At 41.1% G+C, this 17,701-nt stretch overlaps 1 protein-coding gene across 2 annotated transcripts; it reads right to left on the reverse strand.

Moving 5' to 3' along the window:
* Positions 1 to 1,219: 1,219 nt before the first annotated feature.
* Kars1 (lysyl-tRNA synthetase 1) lies at positions 1,220 to 17,655 on the reverse strand. 2 transcript variants are annotated; one of them, XM_076837889.1, is made up of 15 exons: positions 17,548 to 17,635; positions 15,209 to 15,388; positions 12,492 to 12,651; positions 11,790 to 11,955; positions 8,149 to 8,242; positions 7,602 to 7,788; positions 7,371 to 7,496; positions 5,975 to 6,094; positions 4,974 to 5,136; positions 4,690 to 4,863; positions 4,357 to 4,442; positions 3,829 to 3,914; positions 2,833 to 2,959; positions 2,006 to 2,149; positions 1,220 to 1,501 (listed from the first exon to the last, which is right to left on the reverse strand). In XM_076837889.1, exons 2-15 carry the CDS (start codon positions 15,352 to 15,354, stop codon positions 1,403 to 1,405), a joined length of 1,878 nt encoding a protein of 625 aa, XP_076694004.1. In that variant the 5' UTR covers positions 15,355 to 15,388; positions 17,548 to 17,635; the 3' UTR covers positions 1,220 to 1,402. The 2 variants fall into 2 exon arrangements, with proteins under 2 accessions (XP_076694004.1, XP_076694003.1); XM_076837888.2 differs by lacking the exon at positions 15,209 to 15,388 and having other exon boundaries at positions 17,548 to 17,655.
* Between the last annotated feature and the right edge of the window lie 46 nt (positions 17,656 to 17,701).

A 17,701-nucleotide genomic window follows, 5' to 3' on the forward strand; every position in this document is an offset into this window, starting at 1 on the left:
TGGTTATCCATAGCTTAACTATCCATAGGAGTGGGGATGCTCCACACTCCCAGTAGTTCCCAGTTAGATATGCTGCAGACTTAGATCATTTTACCAATTACAGCAGTAGAAACCTGATCTATGAAAGTAGACTGGCAACTCCCAAACTAGGACGCTTGCTAAGGTGCAAATGACGAGTGCTTTCTGATACATGACTCTTCTGAATACTGGTCTCTCCAGCTGCTTCCATGTCAGGGAGAAGGGGCTCCATTCTAACAACAGGCTCTCAGCCACACCCTGTCATGTCATTCTCAGCCCTGCTGAATTAAGCTAAAAATGAGAAAATTTCAGGCTCCCTGTTGACAGGATCATCTCCACCTGCATGTCTAGAACGTATGACAAACTTAATAGGTCCCAACCAAACTCTCATCTTTCCCTCTTAAACATGCATTTCCTGAGTTTTCCCCATCTCAGTAAATGGTGACTCTGCTTTTCTAGTTGTTCAGAACTGAAACCCTGAAATACATTTTTTCTCATCCCACATCTCATCAGCCAATTCTGTTGCCCTCAGAAACCAGTGAAGTGCAACAATTTCCATTGCTAACACCCAAAACTAAGCTATGATCTCTCCCCAGCCCAGTACAACAGCTTGCTTTCAGTCTTGCTCTTCACACACTAACTAGAATCATCCTTAAAATTCTCTGCTCAGCTCTCCAATGGCTTTCCATCTTGCTCATTATGAAATAATTCTGTGACTATCACAGGCTTGTACAATCTGGCCCCTCACTGTCCTTTACTAATCCCTTTGCTGTTCCTCAAAAATATGGTTCTCTAGTCTGGACTGCCCTTTTCCCACTCATCTCTCTTTCCAGATCTTTACTTAATTGTCCCATAGCACAGCTATTTTTGATAGCCATATTCAAAATAGCACTCCCCCATCCACATCCAGAATAGCACCTCTGTCCCCTCACCCTGCTCTTTTTCTTCTTTGTACCACTACCAGAAAGAATACCTGTTTACTTGTTTCTTGTCTATTTCTCCTACTGCTGCCCCAACCAAAAAGAATACAAATTCCATGAAAGTAGTGGTTTGACTTTTGTTCACTGCTGTGCCCCCAAATCCCTTAAAACAATGCCCACACAGAGCAGACAGAAATACAAATTTGTTCCAAGAATAAGATGAGACAATCCTAAGCATTCATTGAACCAGCAGTCTGAGTAAAGAGTTACCAGCTCAAAGATAGAGACAAATGGTTTATTTGGTAACAAGGAGTAAAAAGAAACTCTTTAATTCATCTTCTCTCTTCTGGTGGCTGAACTGAACTGTGGTAGTCAAATAGATGGCAACATAAAAGAATTCCCTCGCAGACCTGATCTTTTGCAGAAATGCAAGGATTCCTGATTACATGCCCTGGAACTGTTTTCTACACAGAAGTGCCAACTGTTGTGCCTTCCAGTTTATCAGTGGTTGTTACAGTCTCCTTCTTGTCTTCGGGCTTCATGGCAGGAAACAGGAGTACCTCCTATAGGAGATAAAGATGCATTTTGAAGCTAGGAAGCATTCTATTCCTTTTGCCTCTGTTAATGTTACCACCCAAATCCACTAAAAAAATCAACGTGTTCTTTTATTTCAACTCAGTCCCTCTCAGTAACAGATGGAAGAGAACGAATGCACAGCACTATTTAGGGTGCCATAGAATTAGTAAACATGGGTGCTATTAAAATTGGACAAAAATCGGGTTTCCACACTTAACAGGGCTGACTTAAATTAAATGAACTAACACCTGTAGAGAGCTCAGCACTCTCCTGGAAACTCATGAAATGCAAATAATCAGTATTCCTCCTGCTCATATGGAGAAACTAAATCCTCTAAAGTCAGATTGCTCTCAGCCGCCTCCCGTGGAGCCACCTCCTCCAACAGCTCCTCCCAATACCCCCCAAACTTTTCTTTTTCTCCTGGGCCACATGCTCTGCTTCCAACACAATAGAGTTTTGGGCAGTGTGTGCTATGGAGGGCTGCTGTGTACCTTGATGTTATTGGAATCTGTGAGAAACATGGTGATGCGGTCAATGCCCATGCCCCAGCCAGCTGTAGGGGGCAGCCCATATTCCAGGGCAGTACAGAAGTTTTCATCTATGAACATGGCCTCATCGTCACCAGCAGCCTTGGCCTAGAATAAAAAGAACCAAAAGATGACACTCTTCCAGGACATATCAATGTCCAAATGAACACAATGAAACATCTGAAGGAGTACCTCCTAGCACTCAAGACTTACTGGAAACTGGGATTTCCCAGTTAACTCCAGGATTGATCTTTGTTTGTTTGTTTCTCTTTTTTTCCAAAAACATGGAGATCTGAACTGATGAATTCTATCTCAGATGCATACAAATTCTCTAAAATGACTCCACTGCTTGGGACTCTGGAACTCTCAGTGAGACTAATTCTCAAAAGACTATGATGATCTAAGAGTCCTTCTCTTATTTCCTGAGACCACCCATTGGTGGCAGTGATAGTTCAGGCAGCCTGCTGGGTTTCTGTCTTCTTTATATCTTTATCTGCCTCATTTCCAAGCCACTTCAATAAATATACAATCCAAGAAAAATAATGTTCTTGTTAGGCAAATGTATTTTTAAGACAAATATCATGTTCCCCACACATAAAATCTTCTGTGTGTTATTCAGTCAAAACCAAAGTTTCCACCTTGAAATGTGACTTCCTCCAACAAAGGTTGTGCTTATCCTTCTTTCTGTTTGGTCTGTGTGCACATTGACACAGACCAGGGTGAAGGCTGCTGTCTTCTGGTGACCGAGTTAGGTGGTGAAATGTGCCTTTGTCTGCACTCTCTTTTCTTACCTTGGCCTGTTCTTCAAACAGCTGCCGCTGCCTCATGGGATCATTCAGCTCAGTGTAGGCATTGCATATTTCCTTCTTCATGACGAATAGCTCAAAGCGTTCAGTCAAACCCTCTTTGGTGCGGTGCCTGGGCACAGAAGACCATAGAGAAGGTTGTATATCCATGCCCCTAACTTAACATCTGTTACAAGAAGAGCTCCTGAATTAAAGTAGACTGAAAAGTATGACTGAAAAGTACGATGACGACCTGAAGCCCACATGCAGTCTCAGCACCAAATAATTTCATGTAATAGTGAAGAGGGTGAGAGAACCAGGAAAATATGATTAGCTTTGTATAAGCAGTGTGGCGGACAGTTACATGGAACCATACCTCCTATATTCATGACCTTCTGCATCCCGCTCACTTGAACTGTGGGCAGGGCATGACTTGGTTTGGTCAATGGGGTATTAGCTGAAGCTTGCTGGTTTTTTTTCTGGTATTACAGATTGAACCCAAGGGCACTTTACCACTGAGCTACATCCCCAGTCCTTTTTATTTTTTATTTTGAGGCAGGGTCTCACTAAGTTGCTATGGCCTTGCAAAGTTGCTGAGGCTGGCCTCAAACCTGTGATCCTCCTGCCTCAACCTTCCAAGTCACTGGGATACAGGTGAGTACCACTATGGCCCACTTGATGTGTGCCTCACTTGATATGTATTTTGCATGTTAAGGTTGGCTATGCTGAAAGGAAGCTCAGGCCATGCTGCCAGAGGCCACATAAAAAGGCCCTGGACGATGATGTCCCATCTGGTAGACCATGGGGAGGAGAACCAAAGTTCCCTGGCAGAAGAATTCCCCATTAAAAAAAGCCACCTGATTTATCCTAGCCAACATTACATGGAGAAAACCAACTAGTCAAACCTAGGAAATCCTGAAAAAAAAAACAACTGTTTTACACTACCAAGTTTTAGGGTGGTTATGCAGAAATAGGTAACTAAAATACCATGCTATATCTTACCATTTAGCCAAAGGGCTCATTATCTGCGGGTGATCACAGATGAATGTAGGATTGATGCATGTCACTTCCAGGAACTCCCCAACAAGCTTAATCAGAAAGCAAAACAGAACTAGATGTCACTTCTGAATAGTATTTTGATAGGCTTAGCCCAAGAGGAGACCTCAGCTCCCACCCAGATGGATTTACCCTATAGCTTTTTCAAAGACGGGAAAGGACTAGCTGAGATAATACACATGAACTTTTTGGCACAAAACTTAGTATAACAGTTTAAAGTTTTTTATTTTTGGTACTCGAGATTGAACCCAGGGACTTTTTTTATTTTGAGACAGGGTCTCACTAAGTTGCTGTGGCTAGTTTCAAACTGCCTCAGTCTCTGGAGGTGCTGGGATTTCAAGAGTGTGTCACCATGCCCAGTTCTTAATTCTTTTATTTCCTCTACGGTTTTCCTATGAAGCTGCAAAAATGAACTCTTCGCAGTGTGAATTGTTTCCTACAGATATGAGCACATGATAGAGCAAGGCCTCTAACCTTATCAAGGAGCCTGGCAGTGGTCCGAGGTGGAGGGCATTCGACGGCTTTTGCCACACAGATATCATCAAGAATTTTGCGAGTTTCTGTGGTAACAAATGTAAAAGTTAGGACAAGACACATTACATTAGCCCAGTAAAAACATATAAAGAGGGGGCTGGGAACGTGGCTCAGTAGTAGAGCATGTGTGAGCCCTGGGTTCAATCCCCAGCATTGCAAAACAAACAACAAAAAAGCCAAAAAAGAGAATGATATAGAAATTTTAGCTCTGACCCAATCAAATTTGGGGCTGAACAGGAAGACAGGCTATAAAATAGAGAACTATTATTTTACCTTCAGTTTCAAAGAGGTTTGTTTCCGGCAGCTTCACCCCCAGGGCTTTCTCAAGCTCTTCTACCATGCTGATTCTCCGGAAAGGTGGGGTGAAATCAATCTCATAGGCTTGGCCCTCTGGGCCATCTGGGTGGTAGGTGATCTTGTAACTGCCTGTAATGTTCTTCACCATTCCTGAAGAGAAACAGGCCATTTCAAAAGGATGAAGCCCAAGAAACTCTCCTCTTGAAGCAGCACACCTGCCCCCACAGACAAATTTGAAAGATAAAGTGAGCAGGACTCACCTGAAACCATCTTCTCTGTGATTTCCATGAGATCGTGATAGTCTGCATATGCCATGTAGAACTCACAGGTGGTGAACTCAGGATTGTGAGTCAAATCAATCCCTTCATTCCGGAACTGGCGTCCAATTTCATAAACCCGGTCAATGCCACCAACCACCAGCATCTGACAACACATGGCCATACTCAGAGAAGGAAGTCATGTCTGAAAGTTTCTATCTACTAACTGGTTATCACAGCTTACACCTGCTCTATATTTAGACCCTTGTAGTGAACAGATGTCATTCTTCTTGGCTACCTAGGACTTATGAACACTCTTTCTGTATCTCCCTGCCCTGTCTCCCTGTGAGTCTGGGCCTCTCCAAAGAAGCATCTTGGGTTAGGCAACAAGTAAGTGACCAAGCTCCAACCAATCAGACACAATTGTGAGACTTTTAACATGGTAGCTACTAAAAGAAGATGTAGGTATTGCACAAAATTAATTTTGGTGAAAGGGATCAGATAGTAGCAGTGACCTATGCCTAGAAGAAAAGACACCATGTTCTACAAGAAATATGATTCAGCATCATTCTTAGTTATTGTGGTCTCTAAGCCTAACTGCCTGATTGTCTTAGAGATTGTGAACTTCCTCATACAGATGAATAAATTTTTATTTTCCTTTAAACTAGTTAACAAGTTCTGTTGTCTACAACTAAGAAACCAGAATGATAGGCTTTGATCTTTCTTTTACAAAAGACTAAAATCAGATATAAACTATAAACTTAAAAATTTTAGAGGAACCAAAGTAGGTATATCTGTTACCTGGGAAAGACAATCCTTCTGCACTCTGCACTGCAAGGCTCTACTGACCTTGTAGAGAAATTCTAGAAGTATTACACTCATAAACCTGAAAAATCAGAATATTCTCCTGCTATTAAATACTACTATTGTTTCTGATCATACCTAGCTAGCCAATTATTTTCCAGTCTACAGCTTCTTTAAGGAAATGGGTTATTATTGACTACCTTATGGTACAGTTCTGGAGCAATTCTCATATATAAGTTCATGTCCAGCTCATTGTGGTAAGTGATGAAAGGCTTGGCTACAGCTCCTCCTGGGATGATATTCATCATAGGAGTTTCAATCTTAAGAAGACAGAGAGAAATATTAAGTTCTCATGTAATCAGGGACCATGCTTTCAACATCACATCTCAAAGTAAAAGTGAGTTCAACAGTAATAAACATGTGCTTGACAAAGAAATATAGATTGCTTCATTTTCTAGATTAGTGTCTCATTTCCATTAATCACACACAGGATCACAAATTTTCATAAGCTAAAAATGGTAATCTAAATGGCTACAGCGTTTCTTGAATTCAGTTGCAGTATTTATCATAAATCTAACTGCTTACATCCTTGGAGTTATTCTACTTCTAGGGATTCATCTATTTTTCTTTTCTTTTTTTTCTTTTTGTGATGCTGGGGATTGAACCCAGGGCTGTGTGCATATAAGGCAAGCACTCTACCAACTGAGCTTTACCCCAAGCCCCTAGGGATTCATCTTGCAGAAACACTTGCATGTGTGCATAAAGATGTTCACTGAAATATTTAATATAGATGAAAACCAAAAATAACCTAAATTATTAGTAGGAGAAGCAATAAATTATGCCTCATTTAAAAGGAATGTGTGTGGGGGGACGGGGGTGGTGTTATCCCAGCAGTTCAGGAGGCTAAGGGCCTAAGCAACTTAGAAAGACTCTGTCTTAAAATAAAAAAATAAAAAGGGTGAGGGGTGTTGCTCAGTAGTTAAGCACCCCTGGTTCAATCCCCCGTACATGTGAGGAACAAAGCCTCCAAAATATATGAAGTGGAAGGGTAGGTTCATTATAATAGAGAATGTGACTCCATTTATAGTTAAAGCAAAAATTAAAACAAGCTTTCAAAACATTTACACACACATACTTTATTTATACTGTGTGTATGCAAATATGCATAGTAAATGGTAAGAAAGAATACATTTTAATGCTCCAGTTTGGGGAAGGAAGTTAGTTAAAAGAAGCAAAAGGTACTTTCACATTTGCTTCTATTTACTTTGTTTCACACTACATACATCTGTCTTTTTCATACAATTAAAAAATATTTTTTAATGCTAAAAACCCATAATGACTTGATAACATATTGAACATGACATACATGTAGATGCCCTACACCTTGCTCATTATTTTGGGAGTCAGAATGCTAAATAAATAAGGTACAACAAAGACAATGGCCAAAAAAAAAAAAAAAAAAGACTCATTAGGCATGAAGGAAACCGATATAGGAAATGGCTTGGAAAGGAGAAGGGAAGGGATCGTAAGAGACAAACATGGCAAGGTGGCTCATTACGTCTCCGAAGGAACCTTCATCCTCCATCCCTCCATTACCTCTAGAAATCCCAGCTCATCCAAGAAACTTCTTATGTATGTGATGATCTTAGAGCGGATGATAAACTTCTGCCTCACAAAGTCATTCAGGATCAAGTCCAAGTATCTCTGACGATACCTTGTTTCCTAAACCAAAAGCAGCAGTTAGAAATCACTGGTTTGATTCAGTGATATAAAAAAACAAAATGGAATGCATCTCTGTGCTACAGCTAGCAGATTATGAGAGCTTACCTTGTCTTTGAGGCCAAAGTGAAGATGAGGTAGCATATGCAAGCAGGGAGAGAGCAGTGTGATTTCATAGGGAATGATACTCAGCTCGCCCTTCTTGGTTTTCCCAGGATTCCCCTGAACTCCAATTATGTCTCCCCGGCGCAGTTTGTTATTGATATGAATAAATTCTTCCTCTGATTTGTAATTCCTGAGTGAAAGTAAATGTAACTCATTGTACATTATTTCAAATTAATACTGGCCACAGGTTTACTGTAGAACCCTAACTCAACTGTTTAGTGCTTAATGAACCCAAGAAGAATCTCAGATTCATGGCTAACTGCTAAAAAGGATTATCTTTTTATTTTAGTTGTCATGCAACTGGAAAGCAGTCATTACTTTCCAGGTGCACAGATGGTCTTTTTATCTTCTTCTCAGCCTTACCCAACCTTGCCCTTCCTTCTTATCCTAACTTCAAGTACCAATGAGAAAATAAGACATCAGCAGCTGTCCCAAACTGTGTTCCTCTAGGCCAGCACAGAAGGGATTGAAACTGTATACTTCTATGTACCTGGAATTGGCCATGACTTGCAATTTGACCCCCTCTCCTCGAAGGTCATAGAAGATTAGCTTTCCTCCAGAAGCTCTTTTAGCATGGATCCTACCTAGAAAAAGAAGAATAAAAATGCTGACTAATGGACCAGAAACCATTTCGTGGTATCAGTGCAGAAAAAGTTCCCTCTGCAACATAAGGCAAAACAATCTTGATTGTGGCCCGAGGTCCAGAATTCCTTTCTCTTCATGCCAATGATATGCATTAAAACCAAAGATGTGTAGGGAGATAACTTGTTTTTGCAGTACTGGGGATTGAACCTAGGGGTAATCTACTACCACACTACATTCCCAGGCCCCTCCTTTTTCTATGTGAATGATTTAAGTGGGAGAAGCGGGGGTGGGGGTGTGTGGAGGAAGATGTATGCTTTACCATTGAGGTGTATCCCCAGTCCCCCACAGGGTCTCACTAAGTTGTTTAGGACCTTGTTAAGTTTCTGAGGCTGGTCTTGAACTTGTGATCCTTCTGCCTTAGACCCTTGAGACACTGGGATTATAGGAGGGCACCACTGTACCTGTCTTATCCCTAGTTTTTTTTTTTTTTTGTACCAGGGATTGACCCCAGGGGTGCTTAACCACCAAGCCACATCCAACTCCCCCCCTTTTTTAAAATATCTTTTCAGTTGTAGATGGACACAATACCTTTATTTATTTGTTTTTATGTGGTGCTGAGGATCGAACACATGAGGCACATGTTTGAGGCAAGAGCTCTACCTCTGAGCAACAACCCCAGCCCTGTCCCAGCCCTTTTAAAAATATATTTTATTAGAGACAGGGTCTGGCTGAGGTGCTCAGGGTCTCACTAAATTGCTGAGACTGGGTTTGAACTCGTGATCCTCCTGCTTCAGGCTCCTGAGTTGTTGAGATTATAGGTGTGTGCCATCCTGTCCAGCTCATCCCCAGCCTTTTTACTTTTTAATTTTGAGATGAAGTCTCGGGCTGGGGATGTGGCTCAAGCGGTAGCGCGCTCGCCTGGCATGCATGCGGCCCAGGTTGGATCCTCGGCACCACACACAAACGAAGATGTTGTGTCCGCTGAAAATTAGAAAATAAATATTGAAAAATTCTCTCTCTCTCTTAAAAAAAAAAAAAGAGAGATGAAGTCAGTTGCTCACGCTGGTGACAAACCTGCAATCCTTCAGCCTCAGCCTCCCAAGTAACTGGGATTACAGGCATATGCCACCAGACTTGGCAAGATATGGCTTTAAAGATGCTTACTGAGTTCCCAGAGGATGGCAGTGCAAGTGGCAGCACAGACTTTCAATCTTCCTGAATAGCATATAAAAATCCAAAGTGCAACCAGATAGGAAAAGCCAAAAATCCATGGATAAATTGTGTGGGAAGATAATTTCAAGAACCCCCAAATAATAGTTATCAGGAAATGAACTAGCTAAAAACTAAATGCACTTATAGAAAAGAAAAAAAGAAGCCCCAAATACGAATCATGGTTGAGGCAAAGCACAAGAGCTCTAAAACCTCCTAATGGGAATAATGCAGTGGGGGAAGGATGAGGCATCTCATGGATCTGAGAACTGAAGAACTGCCCCCAGAGCCAAAGGTGTTCACTAGAGAATGTATGAAGATTTTCCTACAGGCTAACCAGAGGACAGCAGCTGAAACTGAGAGAGAATGTGTCCATTCTCATAAAGGTAGGGCTACACCACAAATGCTCCAAAGAGGACAGAGCAATGTAGCTCATGGAACTCATGGAAACTCTCTATCATCCAGGTTCTCTCCTAGGATGAGGCCAAACAGAGGCCAAATTGAACAGGACAAGGAAAACAGAGATAAAGGATAAGAGTCAAATGAAATTGAGGACAGACAGCTAAGAAATCTCAGAAAGCCAACATCTATATTTCTGAACACTTCACAAAAATAAAATAGTGAAGTTCAAAAATATCTATACATTAACCTTCTTATTAACATTCAAGAAAACTTAATTTAATGTAAAAATAAGCATCATACAAGCATTGAGGTCAAATCCCACTCAAAGTTATTATTTTAAAAACAAAATAACAATAATAATAAAAAATAAAAAACAAAATAAAACAAGAACAACAAAGCCGGGCATGGTGGTGCACACCTGTAATCCCAGCTACTCAGGAGGCTGAGGCAGGAGGATCACAAGTTTTCAGACAGCCTGTGTAACTTAGCGAGACCCTGTCTCGAAATAAAATACAAAGGGCTGAGAGGTAGCTCAGTGGTACCTGCTTGCTTAGTATGTACAAATCCCTGAGTTCAATTTTTTCAGTACAGCAGGGCAGGGGGACAAGAAGAATAAGACTATGAATAGATAGCATACCCACAGACAAAATTAAAGCACTCAAGACATGCCAAGAAAAACAAAAAATTCCTAACCAATTCACAATGAGTTAAAAGACATTAAAAACCATGTAAAAATTTTTTTTCAGAAATGAGGCTGGGCGTGGTGATGCACACCTGTAATCCTAGTGGCTTTGGGAGGCTAAGGCAGGAGGACTGCAAATTTAAAGCCAGCCTCAGAAACTTAGCAATAGGCCCTAAGCTACTCAGTGAGACCCTCTCTCTAAATGAAATACAAAAAAAGGATTGGAGATGTGGCTTAGTGGTTAAGTGTCCCTGGGTTCAGTTCCTAGTATCAAAAATAATAATAATACAAACTAAAATATAAGTGCCCCTGGGTTTAATCCCCAGCACCCCCCCAAAAAGTCAAAAATGATGATTAAATTAGAAGGAAATAAGAGTGACTATATATAAAAAATAATACATTAAGAGAAACAAGATGAAATGGAGAATAAAATTTAAAATCATATATGAAGAAAAGATAAAATGGATTTAAAGAAAATGACAATTACTGCAAAGGATCGAAGAAACAACATACAGAAAAAAACGAGTACCAAAAAATGTCAAAACAAGATACAAAACACAAATAAATTTCCTAATGTGAAAGACTTTAAAAATACCATGTAAAGACACGTACCTGAAAATACTAAACCAAAATGACCAATATCAAGACATATTTTAGTGAAATTATTAGGCTTTAAGGAAAAAGAACAAATTTGGGGGGCATTTAGGTGTTGGCAGAGGTTCTCCCTGGATGGAAGAACCATGGGTAATTTTTTCTCCTTCTTTGAATATTCTACATTTTCTACAATGGATAATTTTATTATTATTTGGGGAGAGGGGAGCGGAGGCAACAGACATGATTTGATTTTTTAAATTAAGTACAAGATCCCACACAAGATACTATAACCCCCAAATAACAATGCTCTAGAAATAATGCATTCTCAGAATGAAGACCGAAATTCTTAGGAGCCTGGGCCCATGGTTCCCCACTGTTGAAGGAAGTACTTATAAAGAACTATGAAATAGCAGCAGCGTCAGGCTGCGAGGAGTTCCCCACAGAGAATGCCCCTTCCTCAGTAGCATCACCTGATGTGGAATGTGACTCATGCTTCCAGGATGCTCTGCTTCTCTCTATGAACAGATATAATAGTACTTTCCTAGTTCATAGGCTAACACAGTCTACTTGAAAGCAAGACCAACTCACACATTCCTATGTGTTACGGATGGGGCCTGCCTACTTTGAGAGCTCAATAAACTGCCAGGGAATCTTCCTACCTGCCACCTTTAAGGTGATGTCGGTAAGGTGATCCCCAGGCTGCAGGTGACTATATTCTTGGATGAAGTGAGTGAGTGAGATGTCTACATGGAATTTATGTGGGTAGGGGTCCTCCCCATTGACCTTCAGTTGGTGGACTGCTTGACTGCGGATCTTGTAGTATTGCTGTTAAAGAAACAAACAACAACAACAAAGCCTGTGAGAAGTTGAACCTAGCCAGACCAGTGGCCCATCTAGCAGGATTCTTCTGTCTCAGTGGGGCCCCAAAACATCAAGATTCTCTCTAACCAAATCCTCTGCACTCTGGAAATCATAGGTCTGAATACGTGATACATATTCATACATTTAAAATATGGAGACTGGCCAGATCTAACTGGAAATGAAGGACAGAATTTCAAAATAAAAAAGAAAAACTGGATTTCTACTTAAAATAATAAAAGAGTAATTAGTCACTTGAGAGTACTAGACTTTCCCAGCTGCCTGTTAGGAGTTGACATAAGAAACTCAGGACCTGTGACTTTAGCCAGATGGTATGACAGACTCTCTTTACCCACTGGAAATGACCCAAGGTCCAGAGCCTATTCTAGTTCTTATTTATCTTAGTCACTGGTCCCTCTTAACTGCCTGATCGCCAGGAATCTGCCATAAGCCTTATCAGAAGTTTTCCTGTGTTGTCTATACCAGAAGCCTGGGGGACTCACATTTGGATCCAGGCTCTCCTCTTCAGAACCCACACCATTTTCATTGGCATGGTTGGTGGCAGCAGCAGTGGCCTGGCTTAGCTGTTTCTCACTGAGTTCCTTCTGCTTGGCCTCCTTCTCTGCCACTTTTTTCTCAGCTTTCAGGCGTCTCTTTAGTTCACTGTTGGGAAGATGAAAGCATTCAATGTGAAAGTTGTCTCATGAGTCTTCCATCTTCTGCCCCATATCACTTTCCGAAAATATAAACAGATTGGGGAAAATGCTCTTCCATACCAAATCCAGCCTTTTAAGTCACTAAATTCTATATGTGAAAGATATTAAGGAAAAAAATAAGCTTAATATAAAGATGCAACAGATCATTTTCAGTCTTAGCTTTCCAGTCCAAACTTGGCATTAGGTCCCAACTAAAACCAAGATGCATAGTACGAGAAATCCCTAAATATTAGGGATTAAGAAAGAAATATTTCCTAGAAAATCAGCAGGATAGGCTTTTCTTGAGCTACCTAAGCTATGGAGCTCCTTGAAGCCAAGGATTGAATCTCAGTTGCCTGGTATCCTCTGTAGAAGAGGCAGTTCCTACAGGCAGCGTTCCAGCTCTGTCTACCAACTCCTCATTGAAGAGTGAATTAGGTCATGGAGGGGGAAAGAGTGGGTTTTACAGACATCAAGGAGACATCCCACAAATTGGCTGTTAACACTGGTCTCACTTTTTGCCCACTGGAGCCTGGCTTGGAGCAGGGTAGAACAGTGTACAAGGCAGCAGCGTACAGAGGATAATGTACCATCTTTAGTCAGACTGCCTGAGACTAATAAATTCTGACACACCTACCAATTAAGTGACCTTGGGGAAATGACTTAATTTTTCCCTTCTAGAAAATGGAAACAAGACAGTCTCTTCCCAGTTGTTGTCTGAGGATTGAGCTGTTTGTAAGGGGATGATCCTGGCCCTGGCATTTAGTGAACACTCAAATGTAAGCTAAGTCTAGTTATTCCTCGCTCTCTTAACCCTTTACTCTCTGCATCTACCAGAGAAAACACACAAATATGGATACATTTCTGGTCAAATCTATTGTCATCCAAATTCCACATATGTGTCATGTGAGACTCAAAAATCAAAGCAATGGCCAGGTGTAGTAGCATACAGCAACATGGGAGGGTGAGGTGGTAGGATCACAAGTTCGAGGTAAGCCTCAATAACTCAGTGAGACCCTGTCTCAAAATAAATAAATAAATAAATAAATAAAAATAAAAAAGGGCTGGTGTTGTAGCTCAGTGGTATGGCATCCCTGGGTTCAATTCCCAGCAAGGGGGAGGGGGAAGTAGGCAACTCAATATCCCTTATGATCTCACATGCTATCTGGCCCAGAAATAAATAGACTTGGGTAAAGAGAGATACCTCATTATTTAAAGAGAATTTATGAATCATCATTTCAAACCACTGATTAAAAATGAATATTCTGCCAATAGTGAACCATGGAAACATGTTTGCATTGTTTGGTTCGTTTTCAATGAGTTAAGAATAATTTAGCCAGGTATGATGGAGCACACCTGTAATCCCAGTGACTCAAGAGACCGAGGCATGAGAATCACAAGTTCAAGGCCAGCCTCGGCAATTTAGTGAGGCCCTAAGTATCTTAGCAAGATCTTGTCTCAAAATAAAAACTAAAAAGGACTAGGGTTTGGCTCAATGGTTAAGCACCTCTGGGTTCAACCCCTGGTACGAAAAGAAAAGAGAATAATTTAAAAAACTGAAATTTGGGGGGCTGGGGTTGTGGCTCAGTGGTAGAGTGTTCACCTAGCATGTGCGAAGCCCTGGGTTTGATCCTCAGCACCACATAAAGATAAATAAATAAAAGTATTGTGTCCAATTACAACTAAAAAGTAAATACTTAAAAAAATTGAAATTTTGACTTGATCATCTTTTTTTTTTAAATGTTTTTTAGTTGTCAATGGACCTTTATTTTTATTTATTTATATGTGGTACTGAGAATCAAACCCAGGGCCTCACACATGCTAGGCAAGTGCTCTACCACTGAGCTACAACCCTAGCCCGACTTGATCATCTTTTAAGCAAGAAAAACTGATCCTGATGGTTTCAAAGTAGGCAACTCTTTCTAGGCACAACCCGTCTTGTAATAGTTGCCTATCGTGCTATAATTCAATCAGTGGGCAACAGAGTCTATCTGGTTTTCTCTAGGATTAAAATAAATCTGTTTTTCATTCAACTCTTTGTGTGTGTATGTAAGATATATATATATATATACATATATATATTTTTTTTGGGATCCAACCCAGGGCCTTGTGCATGCAAGGCCAGCACTCTACCAAATGAGCTATATTCCCAGCCCTCCATTCAACTTTTAACTCAATCCTAAAGATAACCCATGAAAGTCCTAAGGATAGCTCCAAAACTAGAACCAAATTAATCTCAAGAGCAAACAAAACCACAGGAAGACAGAAAAGAGAAAATAACTGGCACCAGAAATTCTTTATTCAAACAAGAATTCTGTTCTCAGTACTGATCTAGAATCATCTCAAGACTCTAAGAAGGGGGATTTGAATTTATAAAGAGAAAGCAGATAAAGGGTTATTGATTTTAGTTATAGAGCTCTTTTTTTCCTTAGCATCAATTCCAAAGACTTGGCCAAGGGCTTAACAGATAACTGAGGGAAAGGATTTTTGCTCCCAGAGCAATAAAGAAGGTAATGGGCACCAACCTTCTTTTATTAGAAAGTGGCTTGTCCTTGTGAAGCGCTGTGAAAGGAGCAAGTTGACCCAGTCGAAGTTCCCTCTGACCCCACTCTGCCCAGGAGGTTTGACGCAGGGACCCCCTAACAAGCTTTACAGCAGCTTGCATCAACATGGCAGAACACCCTGGAACTAATGATTACCACCACCTAGCAGGAAACACAGAGATGTGGTGTCAGATGGGGACAGACATTATACACCCACCCAAACTGCACTCTTGATTTCGGGGAGGGGAGCAATGTTTGCACTTCTTTTAGGGTTCCATCTAAATTAAGATCCTCTTAACTGATAGTAACCCTATTTTAACACTGTACTGCAACTGTAACAGACAATGTTCTTTGTCCTGGCTATGGAAAAAAGGTGTATAACTGGAGCTAAATGTCAAATGCAGGTCAATCAACAGGTAAAAACGATCACAATATTCTATAATATGGAAGACAGAATGTGAGGCAGTGTTTTTAAAGCCCCTAAAGTGTGATTTCTCTCATGTCAATGAAAAGCATATAAAATATGAAGAAAATGCTACTATCAAATGCAAGCTCTACCTAAAAGCAAGCCACATAGATAGGTGTGGTAGTGTGTCTATAGTCCCAGCTATTTGGAAAGCTGAGGTACTAGGCCCATTTGAGCCCAGAACAACCTAGACAAAACACAGCAGTGAAACCCCATTTAAAAAAAAAAAAAAAAAAAGAAAAAGAAAAAGAAAAGAAAGAAAGGAAGGAAGCCACAGAAAACATCTGAGTCAAAGACAAGATGAATTCTAAGAATAAGCAGGAAAAGTGAATTTCAGGAAGGACATTGTTTACATATCAGTGAGACCCGAAGGCAATGGGATTATAGGGATAACACTGTACTGTGTTAAAATAAATTTGAGAGGGAATCTCATTTGAGAATGAGTCATTGGGGCAGGTAGTCCATCTGTTCTCAAAACTTGGGGACAATACCTAGAGTGAAATGGTGCTCACTAAAAATTTCAGACCAAGAAAAATCAAGAAATAGAAGGGAATGTTAATCACAATTATTTTAGCCTATGGTCACCAGAGGGGCATACAACATACAATATCAACAACAAATTCTTTTAGACAATGTGATACAGTACAGCAGTCAGTACAGACTTGATATGAACTTCATTTTAGATCTCTGCCTCAGTGCTATAGATCAGTACCAAAACACACATTAGGAAGGAAAACTTTAGCATGCATTTAATCGCCTAGCACCTCAGTTCACTCACTGGGAAAAAATGAACATTTCTACTTACTTTACAATGTTATTACTGAGATCAGACAGAACACTTTTATAGATCTAATATGGTGCCAGCACATAAAAATTGCTCAAAAAAAGTGTAGCTGTGTTGGGCACGGTGGTTCACCCCTGTGATCCCAGCAGCAAGCCTAAGACAATGAGGATCACAAGCTCAAAGCCAGCCTCAGCGCAAGCGAGGTGCTAAGCAACTCAGTGAGACCCCGTCTCTAAATAAAATAATTCCCAGGGTTCAGCAAGAGGATTAAGTGCTAATGCACCAAAGCACGAGAGTTTGCAGTATTTAACCTCCATCCTCTGCCTCTGGAGTGGTTCTGAGAACCACTCAAATCATTGCCTGTGTTTTGTGGTTCAAATGGGAAACCCAGGTTGAGAGGGAATGTAGTTATTCAGAGGAAATAAGACACAGCCAGTTAAAGGGTGGCTAATCTTGATCTATGCTCACCTACACACTTCAAGGATTTGGGTGGTTAACAAAGAAACACCCAACAGACTAAGGGCAGCTTGGTGTATTAGCTGGATAAGTTGGTCTCCACTGCTGGACACTGATTACTCACTCATTTCTAATAGATACTCTGAATAACCCAGATGGGTAGGTGCACGACAGTTTTAGGACTGACTCCTTTTCATACACGAGGTGCAGTATAACCCTGGTGGGGAAAAAAAATTCTAAGCTTTTTATAAAAAGCTAAAGTATTCAGCATTTCTCCAACCTCCTCATTAGGAAGTGGCTCCATAATAAAAAGAAGGTAGTTGACAGAGTGGGGAGAGAAGGAAGTTTCACTTTTTCTTTCCGTCTCCTCTGGGTTCTCGAGCGGGTTTCTCCTTCGCATTCTCCTGTAGTAAAATGGGGGACCCCTCCAGTGCCCTGCGGAGGCCCCGAGGCATCCCGGGGGACGTAGTTTCCAGGGCGCAGAGGCTGGGACCCAACATGTGCGTACCCGCGAGGGCAGGAGCCCGGCAATAGAACACTTGGCGGGGAGCCTGAAGGCACTTCGCAGCCTGGATTCTGTGACCTCAAAGCTTAACGACCCACAGCCACACTTACTTTTTGCTCAGTTTCGGCTCGCCATCCACTTTCACCTGAGCCCCTTCCACCGTGGCCATCTTCCCTTGAGGGCCCGACCCAAAACTGACGAGGGGGGACACGACAATTTCCGGGTCAGGGGCCGGCGCTCCGCCTCTTCCGGGAAAGGGGTCTG

This window comes from Callospermophilus lateralis, chromosome 18 (assembly GCF_048772815.1).
Source record: "Callospermophilus lateralis isolate mCalLat2 chromosome 18, mCalLat2.hap1, whole genome shotgun sequence".
Taxonomy (NCBI): Eukaryota; Metazoa; Chordata; class Mammalia; order Rodentia; family Sciuridae; genus Callospermophilus; species Callospermophilus lateralis.